This window comes from Neopsephotus bourkii, unplaced genomic scaffold (assembly GCF_033783945.1).
Source record: "Neopsephotus bourkii isolate Nb327-2 ecotype Australia unplaced genomic scaffold, CSIRO-AGI_Nbou_v1 NB_1542, whole genome shotgun sequence".
In the NCBI taxonomy this organism is placed as follows: Eukaryota; Metazoa; Chordata; class Aves; order Psittaciformes; family Psittacidae; genus Neopsephotus; species Neopsephotus bourkii.
The window spans coordinates 1,486,883-1,503,894 of NW_026902018.1; the positions used below are offsets into that span (position 1 = coordinate 1,486,883).

A 17,012-nucleotide genomic window follows, 5' to 3' on the forward strand; every position below is an offset into this window, starting at 1 on the left:
GAATGAACCGGGGATAAAGCTGCGTGAGGCCGAGCACCGAGGGCTCGGAGCCGAGCACCCGGATTCTCCGCGGAGAACCGGGTGTGCAGCGATGGGTGCCCGGGACCGCGGTTCTACCGCTGCGTTGGGTGCTCTTCCACAACCCCCCCTCGCAGCGCAGAGGAATGGTACAGCCCCCAGCCGTTAGGGACCGTCGTGCAAGAGCCGTTCTGGCCGGGCGGCGGAGCGCGGGGGGCGGAGCGGCGGTGGCGTGACGTCATCGCGGGGTCCTCCTGACGTCACGCACCAGCGAGTGGCGTCACGGGCTGCGAGTGACGTCAGCAGTGCCCCCAGTGCCACCCCTAGCGCCCTCCCAGTGCTCCCAGTGCCCCCCATTGCTGCCCAATGCTCCCCAGTGCTCCCATTACCCTGATTGCCGTCCAGTGTCCTCCATTGCTATACAGTGCTCCCATTACCCCCAGTGCCCCCCATTGTTTCCCAGTGGCCCCCAGTGCTCCCATTACCCCAGTGCCCCCCATTGCTGCCCAGTGCCCCCCAGTGCTCCCATTGCCCCCATTGCTGCCCATTACCCCCCAGTGCCCCCCGCGCTCCCATTAATCCCCATTGCCGCACAGTGCCCCCCATTGCTGCCCAATGCTCCCCAGTGTTCCCATTATCCTCATTGCCGCCCAGTGTCCCCCATTGCTACCCAGTGCTCCCATTACCCCCAGTGCCCCCCATTGTTGCCCAGTGCCCCCCAGTGCTCCCATTACCCCCATTGCCGCCCAGTGTCCTCCATTGCCAGTACCCAGTGCTCCCATTACCCCCAGTGCCCCCCATTGCTGCCCAGTGCTCCCCAGTGCTCCCATTACCCCCAGTGCCCCCCATTGTTGCCCAGTGCCGCTCAGTGCTCCCATTGCCCCCATTGCTGCCCATTACCCCCCATTGCCACCCAGTGCCCCCAGTGCCCCCAGTGCCCCCCATTGCCCCCAGTGCCCCCCAGTGCTCCCATTGCCCCCATTGCCCCCATTGCCCCCATTGCCCCCCAGTGCTCCCAGTGCCCCCAGTGCCCCCATTGCTCCCATTACCCCCAGTGCCCCCAGTGCTCCCAGGCCCCCAGTGCCCCCAGTGCTCCCAGTGCCCCCAGTGCCCCCAGTGCTCCCAATGCCCCCAGTGCTCCCAATGCCCCCAGTGCTCCCATTACCCCCATTGCCACACAGTGCCTCCCAGTGCCACCCAGTGCCCCTTTACCCCATTATCCCCAGTGCCCCCAGTGCTCCCATTACCCCCATTGCCGCCCAGTGCCTCCCAGTGCCCCTCAGTGCCCCTTTACCCCCATTATCCCCAGTGCCACCCAGTGCTCCCATTACCCCATTGCAGCCCAGCACCTCCCCATTGCCCCCCAGTTCCCCCCTCCAGTGTCTCCCAGTGCCACCCATGGGACCCCCCCCCCCCCCCATCCGCAGAGCACCCATGGGTCCCCTTCACCCCATGGCACTGAGCTCATGGCCACGGCTTCAGGCAGCGTTTAATGACCTGGGGGTCCCATAGCAGGGGGATGAAGCTCAGGGTGGGGGGGGCCCCACTGTCACCCCCCAGAGCCGGGGCTCACCATGGGGGGGGCACGGGAAGGAATAATCCCAACACCCCCCCCCCGAGCTGCCCATTGGGGTGGGGGTATAAAATGAACAAGGGGGGTCCCCATTCACCCCTTTGTGACCCCATCCTGGGGGGGTGGGGGCAAGCAAAGCATTGGGGGGGGGCTGGTGCCGTGCCACCAGCTAGCACCAAGAAGGGGCAATGGAAGGGGGGGACACCCCAAATCTGCCCCCCCCCATAGAGCACGGCAATGGGGGGGGGGGGGAGTGACAGTGGGTGCCCCCCCCCAATGGCTGTGTCAGTGGTGGCCATGGGGGGGCCGCTGGGGGGGGGTCACGATGGGGTACGGGGGGCGGCGGCCACGGCCACGCTTGTTCCGGGGGGGGGCAGCACCGGAGCCGGGCTCTGCCTCTGTGGGGGGAAAGGGGAGAGGTGTCAATGGGACCCCCAAAAGCCACCCAATGGGAGGGGGCTCCTGCCCCCCAAATGGGGGTAATTGTGTAGGGATTCCCCCATGGGGATGGGGGACACACACAGGGACCCCCCTGCTGGCACCCGGCCTTGGCACCCCGAGGTGTGACCCTGCAAAGCACAGCGGGGGGGGGGTGGGGGGGCAAGGGGGGCATCAGATGCCCCCCCAATGGGTGAGCAGGCATGGGGGGCACTGGGCATGGGGGGCATGGGGGGTCCCTGCGGCCAAAGGGGCTCCATGGGTGTCTATCCCAGTCCAAAGGGGCTCCATGGGTGTCTATCCCAGTCCAATGGGGCTCCATGGGTGTCTATCCCAGTCCAATGGGGGCTCCATGGGTGTCTATCCCAGTCCAATGGGGCTCCATGGGTGTCTATCCCAGTCCAATGGGAGCTCCATGGGTGTCTATCCCAGTCCAATGGGGCTCCATGGGTGTCTATCCCAGTCCAATGGGGCTCCATGGGTGTCTATCTCAATCCAATGGGGGCTCCATGGGTGTCTATCCCAGTCCAATGGGGCTCCATGGGTCTATGTCAATGGGGCTCCATGGGTGTCTATCCCAGTCCAATGGGGCTCCATGGGTGTCTATCCCAGGCCAATGGGGCTCCATGGGTGTCTATCCCATCCAATGGGGCTCCATGGGTGTCTATCTCAATCCAATGGGGGCTCCATGGGTGTCTATCCCAGTCCAATGGGGCTCCATGGGTGTCTATCCCAGTCCAAAGGGGCTCCATGGGTGTCTATCCCAGTCCAATGGGGCTCCATGGGTGTCTATCCCAGTCCAATGGGGCTCCATGGGTGTCTATCCCAGTCCAAAGGGGCTCCATGGGTGTCTATCCCAGTCCAATGGGGCTCCATGGGTGTCTATCCCAGTCCAATGGGGCTCCATGGGTGTCTATCCCAGTCCAATGGGGCTCCATGGGTGCCTATCCCAGTCCAAGGGGAGCTCCATGGGTGTCTATCCCAGTCCAAGGGGAGCTCCATGGGTGTCTATCCCAATCCAAGGGGAGCTCCATGGGTGTCTATCCCAACACAAGGGGAGCTTGAGAAGGGCTCCATGCTTTCCCTTGGCCCAAAAGGGTCTCCCCTAGTTCAAGGGGTCTCCATGGGTTTCCCTCGGTTTGAAAAGGGCTCCATGGTGTCCCTCAACCCAAGATGCTCTCCATGGTGTTCCTCAACCCAAGATGCTCTCCATGGTGTCCCTCAACCCAAGATGCTCTCCATGGTGTTCCTCAACCCAAGATGCTCTCCATGGTGTCCCCCAACCCAAGATGCTCTCCATAGTGTCCCTCAACCCAAGATGCTCTCCATGGTATCCCTCAACCCAAGATGCCCCACCCCAACCCAAACCCCACCCAACCCAAACCCCACCCCCAACCCAAACCCCAACCCCAACCCAAACCCCATATCTCTCAACCCAAGATGCTCTCCATGGTGTCCCTCAACCCAAGACACTCTCCATGGTGTCCCTCAACCCAAGATGCTCTCCATGGTGTCCCTCAACCCAAGATGCTCTCCATGGTGTCCCTCAACCCAAGATGCTCTCCATGGTGTCCCTCAACCCAAGATGCTCTCCACGGTGTCCCTCAACCCAAGATGCTCTCCATGGTGTCCCTCAACCCAAGATGCTCTCCATGGTCTCTCTCTCAACCCAAGATGCTCTCCATGGTCTCTCTCAACCCAAGATGCTCTCCATGGTGTCCCTCAACCCAAGATGCTCTCCATGGTGTCCCTCAACCCAAGATGCTCTCCATGGTCTCTCTCAACCCAAGATGCTCTCCATGGTGTCCCTCAACCCAAGATGCTCTCCATGGTGTCCCTCAACCCAAGATGCTCTCCATGGTGTCCCTCAACCCAAGATGCTCTCCATGGTGTCCCTCAACCCAAGATGCTCTCCATGGTGTCCCTCAACCCAAGATGCTCTCCATGGTGTCCCTCAACCCAAGATGCTCTCCATGGTATCTCTCAACCCAAGATGCTCTCCATGGTGTCCCTCAACCCAAGATGCTCTCCATGGTGTCTCTCAACCCAAGATGCTCTCCATGGTGTCCCTCAACCCAAGATGCTCTCCATGGTGTCCCTCAACCCAAGATGCTCTCCATGGTCTCTCTCAACCCAAGATGCTCTCCATGGTGTCCCTCAACCCAAGATGCTCTCCATGGTTCCCTCAACCCAAATGCTCTCCATGGTGTCCCTCAACCCAAGATGCTCTCCATGGTGTCCCTCAACCCAAGATGCTCTCCATGGTGTCCCTCACCCCAAGATGCTCTCCATGGTCTCTCTCAACCCAAGATGCTCTCCATGGTGTCCCTCAACCCAAGATGCTCTCCATGGTGTCCCTCAACCCAAGATGCTCTCCATGGTCTCTCTCAACCCAAGATGCTCTCCATGGTGTCCCTCAACCCAAGATGCTCTCCATGGTGTCCCTCAACCCAAGATGCTCTCCATGGTGTCCCTCACCCCAAGATGCTCTCCATGGTGTCCCTCAACCCAAGATGCTCTCCATGGTGTCCCTCAACCCAAGATGCTCTCCATGGCTACCTCTCAACAAGATGCTCTCCATGGTGTCCCTCAACCCAAGATGCTCTCCATGGTGTCCCTCAACCCAAGATGCTCTCCATGGTCTCCCTCAACCCAAGATGCTCTCCATGGTGTCCCTCAACCCAAGATGCTCTCCATGGTGTCCCTCAACCCAAGATGCTCTCCATGGCTACCTCTCAATGCAAGATGCTCTCCATGGTGTCCCTCAACCCAAGATGCTCTCCATGGTGTCCCTCAACCCAAGATGCTCTCCATGGTATCCCTCAACCCAAACTCAACCCAAGATGCTCTCCATGGTGTCCCTCAACCCAAGATGCTCTCCATGGTGTCCCTCAACCCAAGATGCTCTCCATGGTGTCCCTCAACCCAAGATGCTCTCCATGGTGTCCCTCAACCCAAGATGCTCTCCATGGTGTCCCTCAACCCAAGATGCTCTCCATGGTGTCCCTCAACCCAAGATGCTCTCCATGGTGTTCCTCAACCCAAGATGCTCTCCATGGTCTCTCTCAACCCAAGATGCTCTCCATGGTGTCCCTCAACCCAAGATGCTCTCCATGGTGTCCCTCAACCCAAGATGCTCTCCATGGTTCCTCAACCCAAGATGCTCTCCATGGTCTCTCTCAACCCAAGATGCTCTCAATGGTGTCCCTCAACCCAAGATGCTCTCCATGGTGTCCCTCAACCCAAGATGCTCTCCATGGTTATCGCTCAACCCAAGATGCTCTTCATGGTCTATCTCAACCCAAGATGCTCTCCATGGTGTCTCTCAACCCAAGATGCTCTCCATGGTTTCCCTCAACCCAAGATGCTCTCCATGGTGTCCCTCAACCCAAGATGCTCTCCATGGTTTCTCTCAACCCAAGATGCTCTCCATGGTGTCCCTCAACCCAAGATGCTCTCCATGTTCCCTCAACCCAAGATGCTCTCCATGGTGTCCTCAACCCAAGATGCTCTCCATGGTGTCCCTCAACCCAAGATGCTCTCCATGGTGTCCCTCAACCCAAGATCTCTCCATTCCTCAACCCAAGATGCTCTCCATGGTGTCCCTCAACCCAAGATGCTCTCCATGGTGTCTCTCAACCCAAGATGCTCTCCATGGTGTCCCTCAACCCAAGATGCTCTCCATGGTGTCCCTCAACCCAAGATGCTCTCCATGGTGTCCCTCAACCCAAGATGCTCTCCATGGTGTCTCTCAACCCAAGATGCTCTCCATGGTTATCTCTCAACCCAAGATGCTCTCCATGGCTACCTCTCAATGCAAGATGCTCTCCATGGTGTCTCTCAACCCAAGATGCTCTCCATGGCTACCTCTCAACCCAAGATGCTCTCCATGGTGTCTCTCAACCCAAGATGCTCTCCATGGCACCCCAACCCAAACCCCATGCTACCCTCAACCCAAGATGCTCTCCATGGTCTCTCTCAACCCAAGATGCTCTCCATGGTATCCCTCAACCCAAGATGCTCTCCATGGTCTCTCTCTCAACCCAAGATGCTCTCCATGGTGTCTCTCAACCCAAGATGCTCTCCATGGTCTCTTCTCCATGGTCTCTCTCAACCCAAGATGCTCTCCATGGTATCCCTCAACCCAAGATGCTCTCCATGGTCTCTCTCTCAACCCAAGATGCTCTCCATGGTGTCCCTCAACCCAAGATGCTCTCCATGGTGTCCCTCAACCCAAGATGCTCTCCATGGTATCCCTCAACCCAAGATGCTCTCCATGGTGTCCCTCAACCCAAGATGCTCTCCATGGTATCCCTCAACCCAAGATGCTCTCCATGGTGTCCCTCAACCCAAGATGCTCTCCATGGTGTCCCTCAACCCAAGATGCTCTCCATGGTGTCCCTCAACCCAAGATGCTCTCCATGGTGTCCCTCAACCCAAGATGCTCTCCATGGTGTCCCTCAACCCAAGATGCTCTCCATGGTGTCCCTCAACCCAAGATGCTCTCCATGGTGTCCCTCAACCCAAGATGCTCTCCATGGCCTCAACCCAAGACTCTCCATGGTGTCCCTCAACCCAAGATGCTCTCCATGGTGTCCTCCTCAACCCAAGATGCTCTCCATGGTGTCCCTCAACCCAAGATGCTCTCCATGGTGTCCCTCAACCCAAGATGCTCTCCATGGTGTCCCTCAACCCAAGATGCTCTCCATGGTGTCCCTCAACCCAAGACACTCTCCACGTCCACCCTTGGCCTGGGGGTGCCCCAAGGACCTCTCCATGCCCTGCAGCCCCCGTTGCTCCATGCCCGCAGCCATGGGGAGCCCCAGCTCATGCAGGAGGGAGGAGGAAGAGGTTACCTGGCCCGATGAAGGCTTCAGAGGGTGCCCAGGGCCTCCGGCCGGGCCTGCTCCAAGGAGGATGGGAGCTACTGGCCTGGGGGAGAGTGAGAGAGCAGAGAGCAGCGGCGTTGGCAGCACGGGGTGACACAGGGTGACACAGGGTGAGACAGGGTGACATAGGGTGACACAGGGTGACATAGAGTGACACAGGGTGACATAGGGTGATATAGGATGACATAGGGTGACACAGGGTGACACAGGGTGAGACAGGGTGACAGAGTGACACAGGGTGACATAGGGTGACATAGAGTGACACAGGGTGACATGGGGTGACATAGGGTTACATAAGGTGACATGGGGTTACATAGTGTGACATAGGGTTAGATAGTGTGACATAGGGTTACATAGGGTTACATAGGGCTACATAGGGTGACATTGGGTGACATGGGGTTACATAGGGTGACACAGGGTGAAATAGGGTTACATAGGGTGACATAGGGTGACATAGGGTTACATAGGGTGACATAGAGTGACATAGGGTCACATAGGGTTACATAGGGTTAAATAGTGTGACATAGGGCCACATAGGGTGACACAGGGTGACAAAGCAGAGCGCGTTGGCAGAGCATTGGGGTGCCATGGCCCGGGGTGCCAGGTCTCCAGTGTCCTCCTGCTCTCCCAGGGGTGCCGGGGGCTCCCCCATTTCAACGGGCCCAGGCTGGGGGCCGGGGGTCCCTTGTGCTGCTGGGGACATGGCTGTCCCCTCCATTGCGCAGGTCCCATTGGGATGCTCCCTGTACCCACAGAGCCCCATGGATGTGTCCTCAACCTGCCTGGGGGTACCATTGCCCTATGGCCATTGATGCCAACAGGGCATGGACGATGACATCACGATGACGTCACGATGACGTCACGATGACGTCACCCACTCACCATAGAGCCCGATCATGGTCTCCAGGATTAGAACCCTCTCTGCCAAGATCTTGAGCGCCTCCCGGAGCTGGTGCAGGCCCTCCCCCTGCCAGAGCACAGGCACCGGCTCAGTGGGGCAGGACCCACACATGGACCCGGGGATACCCCCTGGATGTGGGTCACAGAAGGGACTCCACACCCCCCCCCACTGCCTGGTACCAGTGGGGCAATGGGGATTGGGTGGGGGGAATCCCACCAGGTCAGCATTGGGGTGATGGGGATGGGACACGACACTGGGGATGTCCCATTGGGGTCCGGGGAGGGGGTTAGGGCCCCCCCTTCGTGCCCCCCATCACTCACCCAGGTGCCCCTGTCCCCCGGTTCGCCCCTGGGGCCTCTGTCACCCTGAAACACAGAGAGGAGGGGGCCTGGCATTGAGGGGGCATGGAAGTGGGGGGGGGTTTAGGGTTAGGGTTAGGGGGGTCCCGACCCAGGCCTGTACCTGCGCCCCATCCTGCCCGCGGTTCCCGGGGGGGCCCTGGGGGGGGACAAGAGCCAGTCAGAACCCATTGGGATGCTCACAGAGCCCCCCCCTTTTGTGCCACACTCACCTTGTCCCCCTTGTCCCCGGGGGGGCCGGGAGCCCCGGCTCTGCCCTGTGCAAGGACAAGGAGGCATCAGCCATGGGGTGGGGGGGATGCGATGGGGGTGAAGCCACCCCATGCCCCCCCCCCACACAAGCACTTACATCGGGTCCTGGGGGGCCGGGGGGCCCTATGGGACCGGGGGGACCGGGGGGACCTGCAGGAGAGGAGGCACGGCTCAGGTTGGGGCTGGGAGGGTGCCCCACAGAGGGACACCCCCAAAGTGATGGGGTGGGGATGGGACATACACGCACGCACCCATTGGCCCCATGGGTCCGGGGGGTCCGGCGGGACCCACGATCCCCCCGGCAGCTTCAGTGACGGTGTTGGTCAGGAGCGGGTCCCCTGGGGGGAAATGGGGAGGGGCAGCATGGGTGGGGTACCCTGTAAACCCCAATCCCATCCCCATCCCATCCCAATCCCCATCCTTGTCACCATTCCCATCTCCATCCTCATCCCATCCCTAACCCATCCCTGTCTTCATCTCCATCCCCATCTTCATCTCCATCCCATCCTCATCTTCATATGCGTTTTCAACCCCATCCCCATCTTCACCCCTATCTCCATCTTCACCCCCATCCCATCCCCATCCTCATCCCCATCCTTATCCCTATCCCATTTCCATCACAATCCTCATCCTCATCCCCATCCCCATCTTCATCCCCATCTCCATCTACATCCCCATCCCACCCCCATCTCCATCTTCATCCCCATCCAATCCCCATCTTCATCCCCATCTCCATCTACATCCCCATCCCACCCCCATCTCCATCTTCATCCCCATCCCATCCCCATCCTCATCCCCAGCCCTATCTCCATCCTCATCCCTATCCCATTTCCATCCCAATCCCCATCCTCATCCCCATCACAATCCCCATCCTCATCCCCATGTCCATCTTCATCCTCATCTCCATCTTCATTCCCATCCCACCCCCATCCTCATCCCTATCCCATTTCCATCCCAATCCCCATCCTTATCCCCATCCCCATCCCAATCCCAATCCCAATCCCCATTCCTTCCTTATCCCCATCCCAATCCCCATTCCATCCTTATCCCCATCCTTTTCCCCAGCCCCATCTTCATCTCCATCCTAACCCCATCCTTATCCCCATCCCCATCCCAATCCCAATCCCAGTCCGCATTCCTTCCTTATCCCCATCCCAATCCCCATTCCATTGTTACCCCCACCTTTTCCCCATCCCCATCTTCATCTCCATCCTATCCCCATCCTCATCCCCAACCCTATCCCCATCCCCATCCCATTCCCATTCCCTTCCCATCCCTTCCCCATCCCCATCCCATTCATTCCTTACTGGGCTGGGTGCGGGGCACCGCTGGCCCCACAGGTGCAGGGGGCCCAGGGGGGCCGGGGGGCCCGGGTGACCCCTTCTCTCCAGGATCCCCCCTGGCTCCATCCCTGCCGGGTGGTCCTGGGGAGCCGGGGGGGCCTGCAGGGAGTAACAGGAGGGTGAAGGCTGGGGGGGGGGGTCCCTGTTGAACCCCAATGCCTGGAGCTGAGCCCCAAAACTGCTGCAGGGCCCCCGAGATCTGCCCTGGATGGAGCCAGCACCGAGATGGATTCACCCCCCCCCCCCGGGGGTCCCCCCTTACCTGGTGGCCCCATCGGCCCCTTCACCCCCGGGATTCCCGACGGTCCCCGTCCTCCTGCATCCCCCTTGGGGCCGGGGGGCCCCCTGGAGCCAGGTTTCCCTGCAGCCAACAGCACCCTCAGGGACCCCCCCTCTGTGGGTGCCTTCCCCAGCACCCCCTGGGGAGAGCATTGGTCCAAGGGGCACCCCAAGGGCGGGTGCCCCCACCCTGCCCCAAACCAAAGCACTGGGGGGGGGCAGCAAAGCCTAAAGCCCTTCAACATCCAACACCCCCCCCCGTCCCCTGCTCTGGGCATCACTTGTGGCCAAATATCCCAGGGGATGGAAATGGGGATGGGGTGGGACTGGGATATGGGTGAGGATAGAGATGGGGTGGAGATGGAGATAGGATGGGGATGGGATGGGGATGGGGACTGGGATGGAGATGGGGATGGAGATGGGAATGGGGATCGGATGGGATGGTGATGGAGATGCAGATGGAGTTGGGAACGGGGATGGGATGTGTATGGGGATGGGGTGGGGATGGGGATGGGGATGAAAATAGGATGAGGATGGGGATGGAAATGGGGATTGGGGGGCATGGGTATGGGAATGGGGATGGGATGGGAATGGGGATGGGATAGGGATGGAAATGGAGATGGGGATGAAGGTGGGGATGAGATGGGGATGGGGATGGGGACTATGATTGGGATGGAGATGGGAATGGGTTGGCGATGGGGATGGGATGGAGATGGAGATAGGATGGGGATGGAATGGGGATGGGGACTGGGATGGAGATGGGGATGGGATGGGGATAAAAATAGGATGAGGATGGCGATGGAAATGGGGATTGGGGGGCATGGGTATGGGAATGGGGATGGGATGGGAATGGGGATAGGATGGGAATGGAAATGGAGATGGAGATGGAGATGAAGATGGGGATGGAGATGGGGATGGAGATGGGGATGGGATGGGGATACGGATGGGGACTGTGATTGGGATGGAGATGGGAATGGGTTGGTGATGGGGATGGGATGGAGATGGAGATAGGATGGGGATAGAATGGGGATGGGGACTGGGATGGAGATGGGGATAAAGATGGGGATGGCAATGGAGATGGGGATGGGAATGGGATAGAATGGGGATGGAGATGGGGATGGGATGGGGATGAAAATAGGATGAGGATGGAGATGGGGATAGGATGGGGATGAAAATAGGATGAGGATGGGGATGGAGATGGGGACTGGGGGCATGGGCATGGAAATGGGGATGGGATGGGAATGGGGATGGAGATGGGGATAAGGAAGAAAATAGAATGAGGATGGGGATGGAGATGGGATGGGGATGGAGACAGGGATGGGGTGGGGATGGAGAGCAGGATGGAAATGGGGATGGAAATGGAGGTGGGATGGGATGGGGATGGGACACCAAAGTGGGACTGAGGGTCCCCCAGAGGGGTGTACCCAAGGTGCCCCCCAAACATTAACAACCCCAGGGTGTGTTTCCCAGGGCACTGTCACTGTCACCAAGGGTAGGGGGCAGGATGTGGGGTTGGGGGGGTCAGCTCCTTCCTTACCATCATCCCCAGGGCTCCCGCGGGCAGCCGGGGACCCCCAGAGCTGCCCCATCTCTGCCCCCCTGCCCAGGGCGCTGCCTTTGGGTGCTGGGGTGGTGCTGGGGGGGTCCGACACTGAGAGCCGGGCCACCTGCAGGGAACGGGCCAGCAGGGATGGGTGCTGTAGGTGACCCCCCCCGGGGTGCTGCATCCATCGAAGGGGAGCACCATGACCGGAGGGGGGGACAGGACCCAGGTCGGTGGCACAGTGATGCCTTTACCTGCGCCTCCAGCGTGGCGAGCCGGGCTGTCAGCTCCCCAACACGGCTGCAGTTCAGGCACCCTATGGGGGGCAAAACAGGGGGCACCGCGGTGGGGTGGGGGGCACCCTCTCCTCTTCACCCCTATGGGTGCTGTGGGGCTGGACCCACCTGAGAAAGCCGTGGGGCGCAGGAGGGGGCGCCGTGGGGCAGCGCTGGGGCGGCCGGAGTCCCGCAGGGACAGGAGGGTGGGAGCCTCTGCTCAGAAAGAGGGGAGGGCAGGAAAAAGGGGTTCAGAGCCCCCAAACCCACCCCCTAACTCCCCCCCCCAGTGCTGAGCCCATCCCCACAACACCCCATGGCCCCAGTGCCACCACCGTGCACAGGGATGGGCAGCACCGCGCTAAGCAGGGCCAGATGTGGGGCACTCGGCCAAGCACACAGAGAGGAGGAGGAGGAGGAGGAGGAGGAAGAGCCCCCCCACATCCCCCTGTGCTGCTGCCACCCAGCTGGCTCCGGAGGTCCCGGTGCCTGCCGCTGCCCCTATGGGATAGGGACCCTCAGTGAGGTCCAAGGAGGAGGGTGAGGATGGGGATGAAGAGCAGGCTGGAGGCCCCCTGCAGAGGTGGCAGCACCCATCCCACCAGAAGGGACCTTTCCTGTTATTCCCAGCCAAGCCAAGCACCCATGCACCCCTGCATGTCCCCATCCAGCCTAATGGGGGGATACCCATCCATCAGCCATGACCCACTGCTCCACAGTGATCTGCCTACTCCATCTCATCCAGCTGCCATCCATCCACACACAGGGATGTCACCCACCCATTGAAGAACATCAAGCCAAGCCATCTATCCACTTATCCATCCATCCATCCATCCATCCATCCATCCATCCATCTATGGGAGCATCTATCCATCCACTCAACCATGGGAACATCCACCCGTCTAGCCATTCATCCACACAGAACATCCCCATCCATCCCTCCATCCGTTCCTCCATCCTCCATCCATCCATCCCTCCATTCATGGATCCACTTCTCCCAACCCTGCCCACCTCAGCAGCAACCCCAATGCCTTGGGGTACCACAGCCCCTCACTGACACCCCTGGTAAGCACCAGAAGCCCAGCACCAGGTCAGGACGAGCCCATTCCCACCTTCCTGGCAGTTGCTTCCGCTGTGCCCAGGGCAGCACCTCCACTCCAGCGCTGTCAGTGTCCTGTAGCTCACCCTATAGATGGGCCGGACCATGGTGCGGTAGCTGCTGGCACAGAGCAAGGCACTGCTGTCACTGCATTGCAGGGTGATGGAGCCCTGCATCCTGGGGTGATGGAGCACTGCATCCCGGGGTGATGGAGCACTGCATTCTGGCGTGATGGAGCCCTGCATTCTGGGGCGATGGAGCACTGCATCTTGGGGTGATGGAGCACCCCATTACAGGGTGATGGAGCCCTGCATCCCAGGGTGATGGAGCACTGCATCCTGGGGTGATGGAGCCCTGCATCCCAGCATGATGGAGCACTGCATTCTGGGGTGATGGAGCCCTGCATTCTGGGGTGATGGAGCCCTGCATCCCAGCATGATGGAGCACTGCATTCTGGGGTGATGGAGCCCTGCATCCCAGGGTGATGGAGCACTGCATTCTGGGGTGATGGAGCCCTGCATTCTGGGGTGATGGAGCACTGCATCCCGGGGTGATGGAGCCCTGCATCCTGGGGTGATGGAGCACTGCATCCTGGGGTGATGGAGCCCTGCATCCTGGGGTGATGGAGCACTGCATTCTGGGGTGATGGAGCTCTGCATCCTGGGGTGATGGAGCACCCCGTGCCAGGGTGATGGAGCACTGCATTCTGGGGTGATGGAGCCCTGCATTCTGGGGTGATGGAGCACTGCATTCTGGGGTGATTGAGCACTGCATTCTGGGGTGATGGAGCCCTACATCCTGGCGTGATGGAGCCCTGCATTCTGGGGTGATGGAGCACTGCGTCTTGGGGTGATGGAGCACCCCATTACAGGGTGATGGAGCACTGCATCCTGGGGTGATGGAGCCCTGCATCCCGGGGTGATGGAGCACCCTGTGCCAGGGCGATGGAGCCCTGCATCCTGGGGTGATGGAGCACTGCATCCTGAAGCGATGGAGCACCCTGTGCCAGGGTGATGGAGCCCTGCATCCTGGGGTGATGGAGCACCCTGTGCCAGGGCGATGGAGCCCTGCATCCTGGGGTGATGGAGCCCTGCATCCTGGGGTGATGGAGCCCTGCATCCCGGGGTGATGGAGCCCTGCATCCCAGGGTGCTGGGGGGGGGGGGTGTCACTGCTCACCTGCCCCCGCTGCAGGCCAGGGGCCAGCGGCACCCCTGGAACACGCGCTGCAGGAAGGTGCCGTTCTGGACGTGGCACGACACCGTCCGTGTCACCGTGTACGAGCACCAGTTGCTGCAAGAGAGACCGCTGGTACTACCAGCCCTGCCATGGGCCTGGCAGTGTCCCCCCACCCCATCACATGGGTTCTTACCCCTCAACCCCCCCCCAGCCCAGCTTTGGGGGTGCCCATGAGGAGCCCCGTCCCTGGCACCCCATGAGGGGGAGCTGGGGCCCCGCATTCCTGCAGCATTCCCACCCGGCATGGCTCTGGCGCCGGCTGGCCTGGAGCAGAGCCCAGAGCACCCCCCCCCCGCACCCCCAGCCCACCCCTCCCCGCACAAAGGCTCCTTTCTTCGGGCTCCTCATGCCAGGCTCTGCCCGCCCAGCCTCAGTTTCCCCCTGCGGAGGGGTCCCCGTGTCCCAGCCTGCACCCTCGGCTCTGCAATTGGGGTCAAACCCGGAGGTTTTGGGGCCGCCGCAGCCCCTGCAAGCTCGGGTGGGGGGGGGGGGGCACACAATAGTGTGGGAGGTGCCGGGGGGCACAGCGGGGGGGCACAGGGCTTTCCGGCCGGGCACCAGCCCAAGCGGGATGGGAGCCAGCGCCACGACAGCGCCGAGCCCGCTCCGCGCTCTTGATGCCACCCGCGGGGTCCTATGGGGGGGGGGCAGCGGCACCCCCAGCGCCCCCCAACCAGCGGGGACACCCCCCCAGCATTGCCCTCATCCGGCTCCCCCGGGGACGGTCCCCATGCGGATGGCAACGGGATGTGGCCAAAGCTGCTGCAGGGTGAGGGTGAGGGAGCGGTGCCAGCGCTGGCTGCCCGCGGGGATGGGATGGGATGGGGATGGAGAATGAGGAATGGGAATGGGGGAAAAGGAATGAGGAACAGGGAAAAGGGAGAGGGGAATAGGGAATGGGGAAAGGAGAGTGAAGAAAGGGGAATGGGGGAAACGGAATGGGGAGTAGGGAGTAGGGAAAGGGGGTTGAAGATGGAGAATGAGGAACGGGGAAAGGGAAAAGGGGAATGAGGAATGGACAATGGGGATGGGGAATGAGCGATGGCGATGGGGAAGAGAGAATGAGGATGGGGAATGGGAATGGATCCCAGACCGTTTCTCCTCCCTCCTGGCAGAGAGAGGACAGGAGCTGGCGGGCATCAGGCCTTGGCATGCAGGGGCTCGCGTTGCCTCGCCTGACCTGGCCCACCACCCCTGCACTGAGTTGCCCCGGGCTCTGCAGACACACACCCGGGCAGAGCCCGCCTTGGGGCTGGCTCCCAGTCCAAGTCCACCCCTTCCCAAGAGCATCCCGTTGGCTTCGTGCCCCCCCGCTTGGACACGGAGGACCCCAGCCATGCCTTAGCCCAAGGAGTGGGGTGGGGGCTCCCTGGAGCCATCGGCAGGGTGGTAGGCGCCGGGTGCAAGGCTGGGGTGTCCCGAGGGGACCCCACAGGGCAGTGCCAAGGCGCCGGGGGCTTCCTGGGCATGGCCGGGAGGGGAAGGGGAAATGAGGCAGCTTCTGCCCGCTGCCGACCCGAGCGGAACCGGGAGGTCCCGGCAATCCGGTGCCGGAGACACGGCCAGAGCCAAAGGTTTCCTGTAAACAACCCCCCCGGCACCCCCTGCGGGGGGGGGGGACGACGACATGGGGACCACGGCCCCCCAGAATGGGCAGTGGTGGCCCCGGGCACGGGCAGGACCCCCACCACCAGCCCCCAGAGCACCCAGTACCCCCAGTAACCCCAGTTACCAGCCCTTGGATAAGCCCTACTAGTCCCAGTAGTCCCCCCGTTAGTCCCAGTCAGTCCTTCTGCTCCCATATCCCCCAGAAAGCCCCGATACCCCCATCACAGCGTTCCCAGCCCCGGCAGCCCCAGCAGCACAGACCGAGCAGTCCCTGCACCCGATGCCCCCCGTACCCAATGCTCCGGTGCCCGATGCCCCCCGGTACCCATTGACCACATCCCGCTGCTCCTCGGTGCCTGCGCTCCGTGCCCAGACATCCCCCCCTCCCTATGCCCCGGTGCCCCGGTGCCGGTACCTGCGGGCGGCGGGCGGCAGCAGCAGGCAGCAGCAGAGGCACAGGCAGAGCCGCAGGGGTGCAGGCAGCGATGCAGGCAGCGGCAGGCAGCGGAGGCAGCGGCCCCGGGCACGTCCAGCCATTGCCGGCAATGCCCGGGCATCGGCACCGGCACCGAGCGGCGGGAGGGGCAGCGGAGCGGGAGGAGGAGGAGGAGGAGGGATGAAGGAGGAGGGATGAAGGAGGAGGGATGGAGGAGGAGGGATGGAGGAGGAGGAGGGACCCCCCGCCTCCTGCCTTCCGCCCCGCCGGCGGTACGGTCTGGGTACACACACACACACACACAGAGCCATGGCCCCGGGGGGGGGGCACGATGTGTGTCCGTGTGGGTGCGCACACGTGTGTGCGTGTCCATGTGCGTGGGTGCACACGTATGTGCGCTTCGGTGTATGCATGGGTATGCACGTGTGTGCGTGTACATGGGTTCACATCTAAGGATGTTTCCGTGTGTGCATGGGCGCACACATATGTGTGCTTCTGTGTGTGCACATCTGTATGCACACAGGTCCACATGTGTGTGTGCATGCACATGTGCATTGGCACATGGATGTGGGTGCATCCACGCGTGCATGGGTGCACACATCTGTGTGCACACGGCTTCATGTGTGTGTCTGTATATGTGTGCATGGGTTCACTCCCTGTATGTGCATGGGTTCACCCCCTGTGTGCACATCTCTGTCCTCATGCCCTCGCCCGTGGGCTCACATGGCTCACCCGTGTTGCGTGTGCTGCAGGTCCCTGCG

General features: G+C 61.4%; 1 protein-coding gene across 1 annotated transcript; it reads right to left on the bottom strand.

The window, feature by feature from the left end:
- Nucleotides 1-1,847: 1,847 nt before the first annotated feature.
- On the bottom strand, nt 1,848-16,421 carry EMID1 (EMI domain containing 1). The gene is made up of 15 exons (XM_061370415.1): nt 16,231-16,421; nt 14,148-14,261; nt 12,983-13,089; nt 12,000-12,086; nt 11,850-11,911; nt 11,590-11,719; nt 10,036-10,134; nt 9,738-9,872; nt 8,682-8,768; nt 8,528-8,580; nt 8,391-8,435; nt 8,282-8,317; nt 8,140-8,184; nt 7,801-7,885; nt 1,848-1,989 (listed from the first exon to the last, which is right to left on the bottom strand). Exons 1-15 carry the CDS (start codon nt 16,350-16,352, stop codon nt 1,877-1,879), a joined length of 1,320 nt encoding a protein of 439 aa, XP_061226399.1. The 5' UTR covers nt 16,353-16,421; the 3' UTR covers nt 1,848-1,876.
- Between the last annotated feature and the right edge of the window lie 591 nt (nt 16,422-17,012).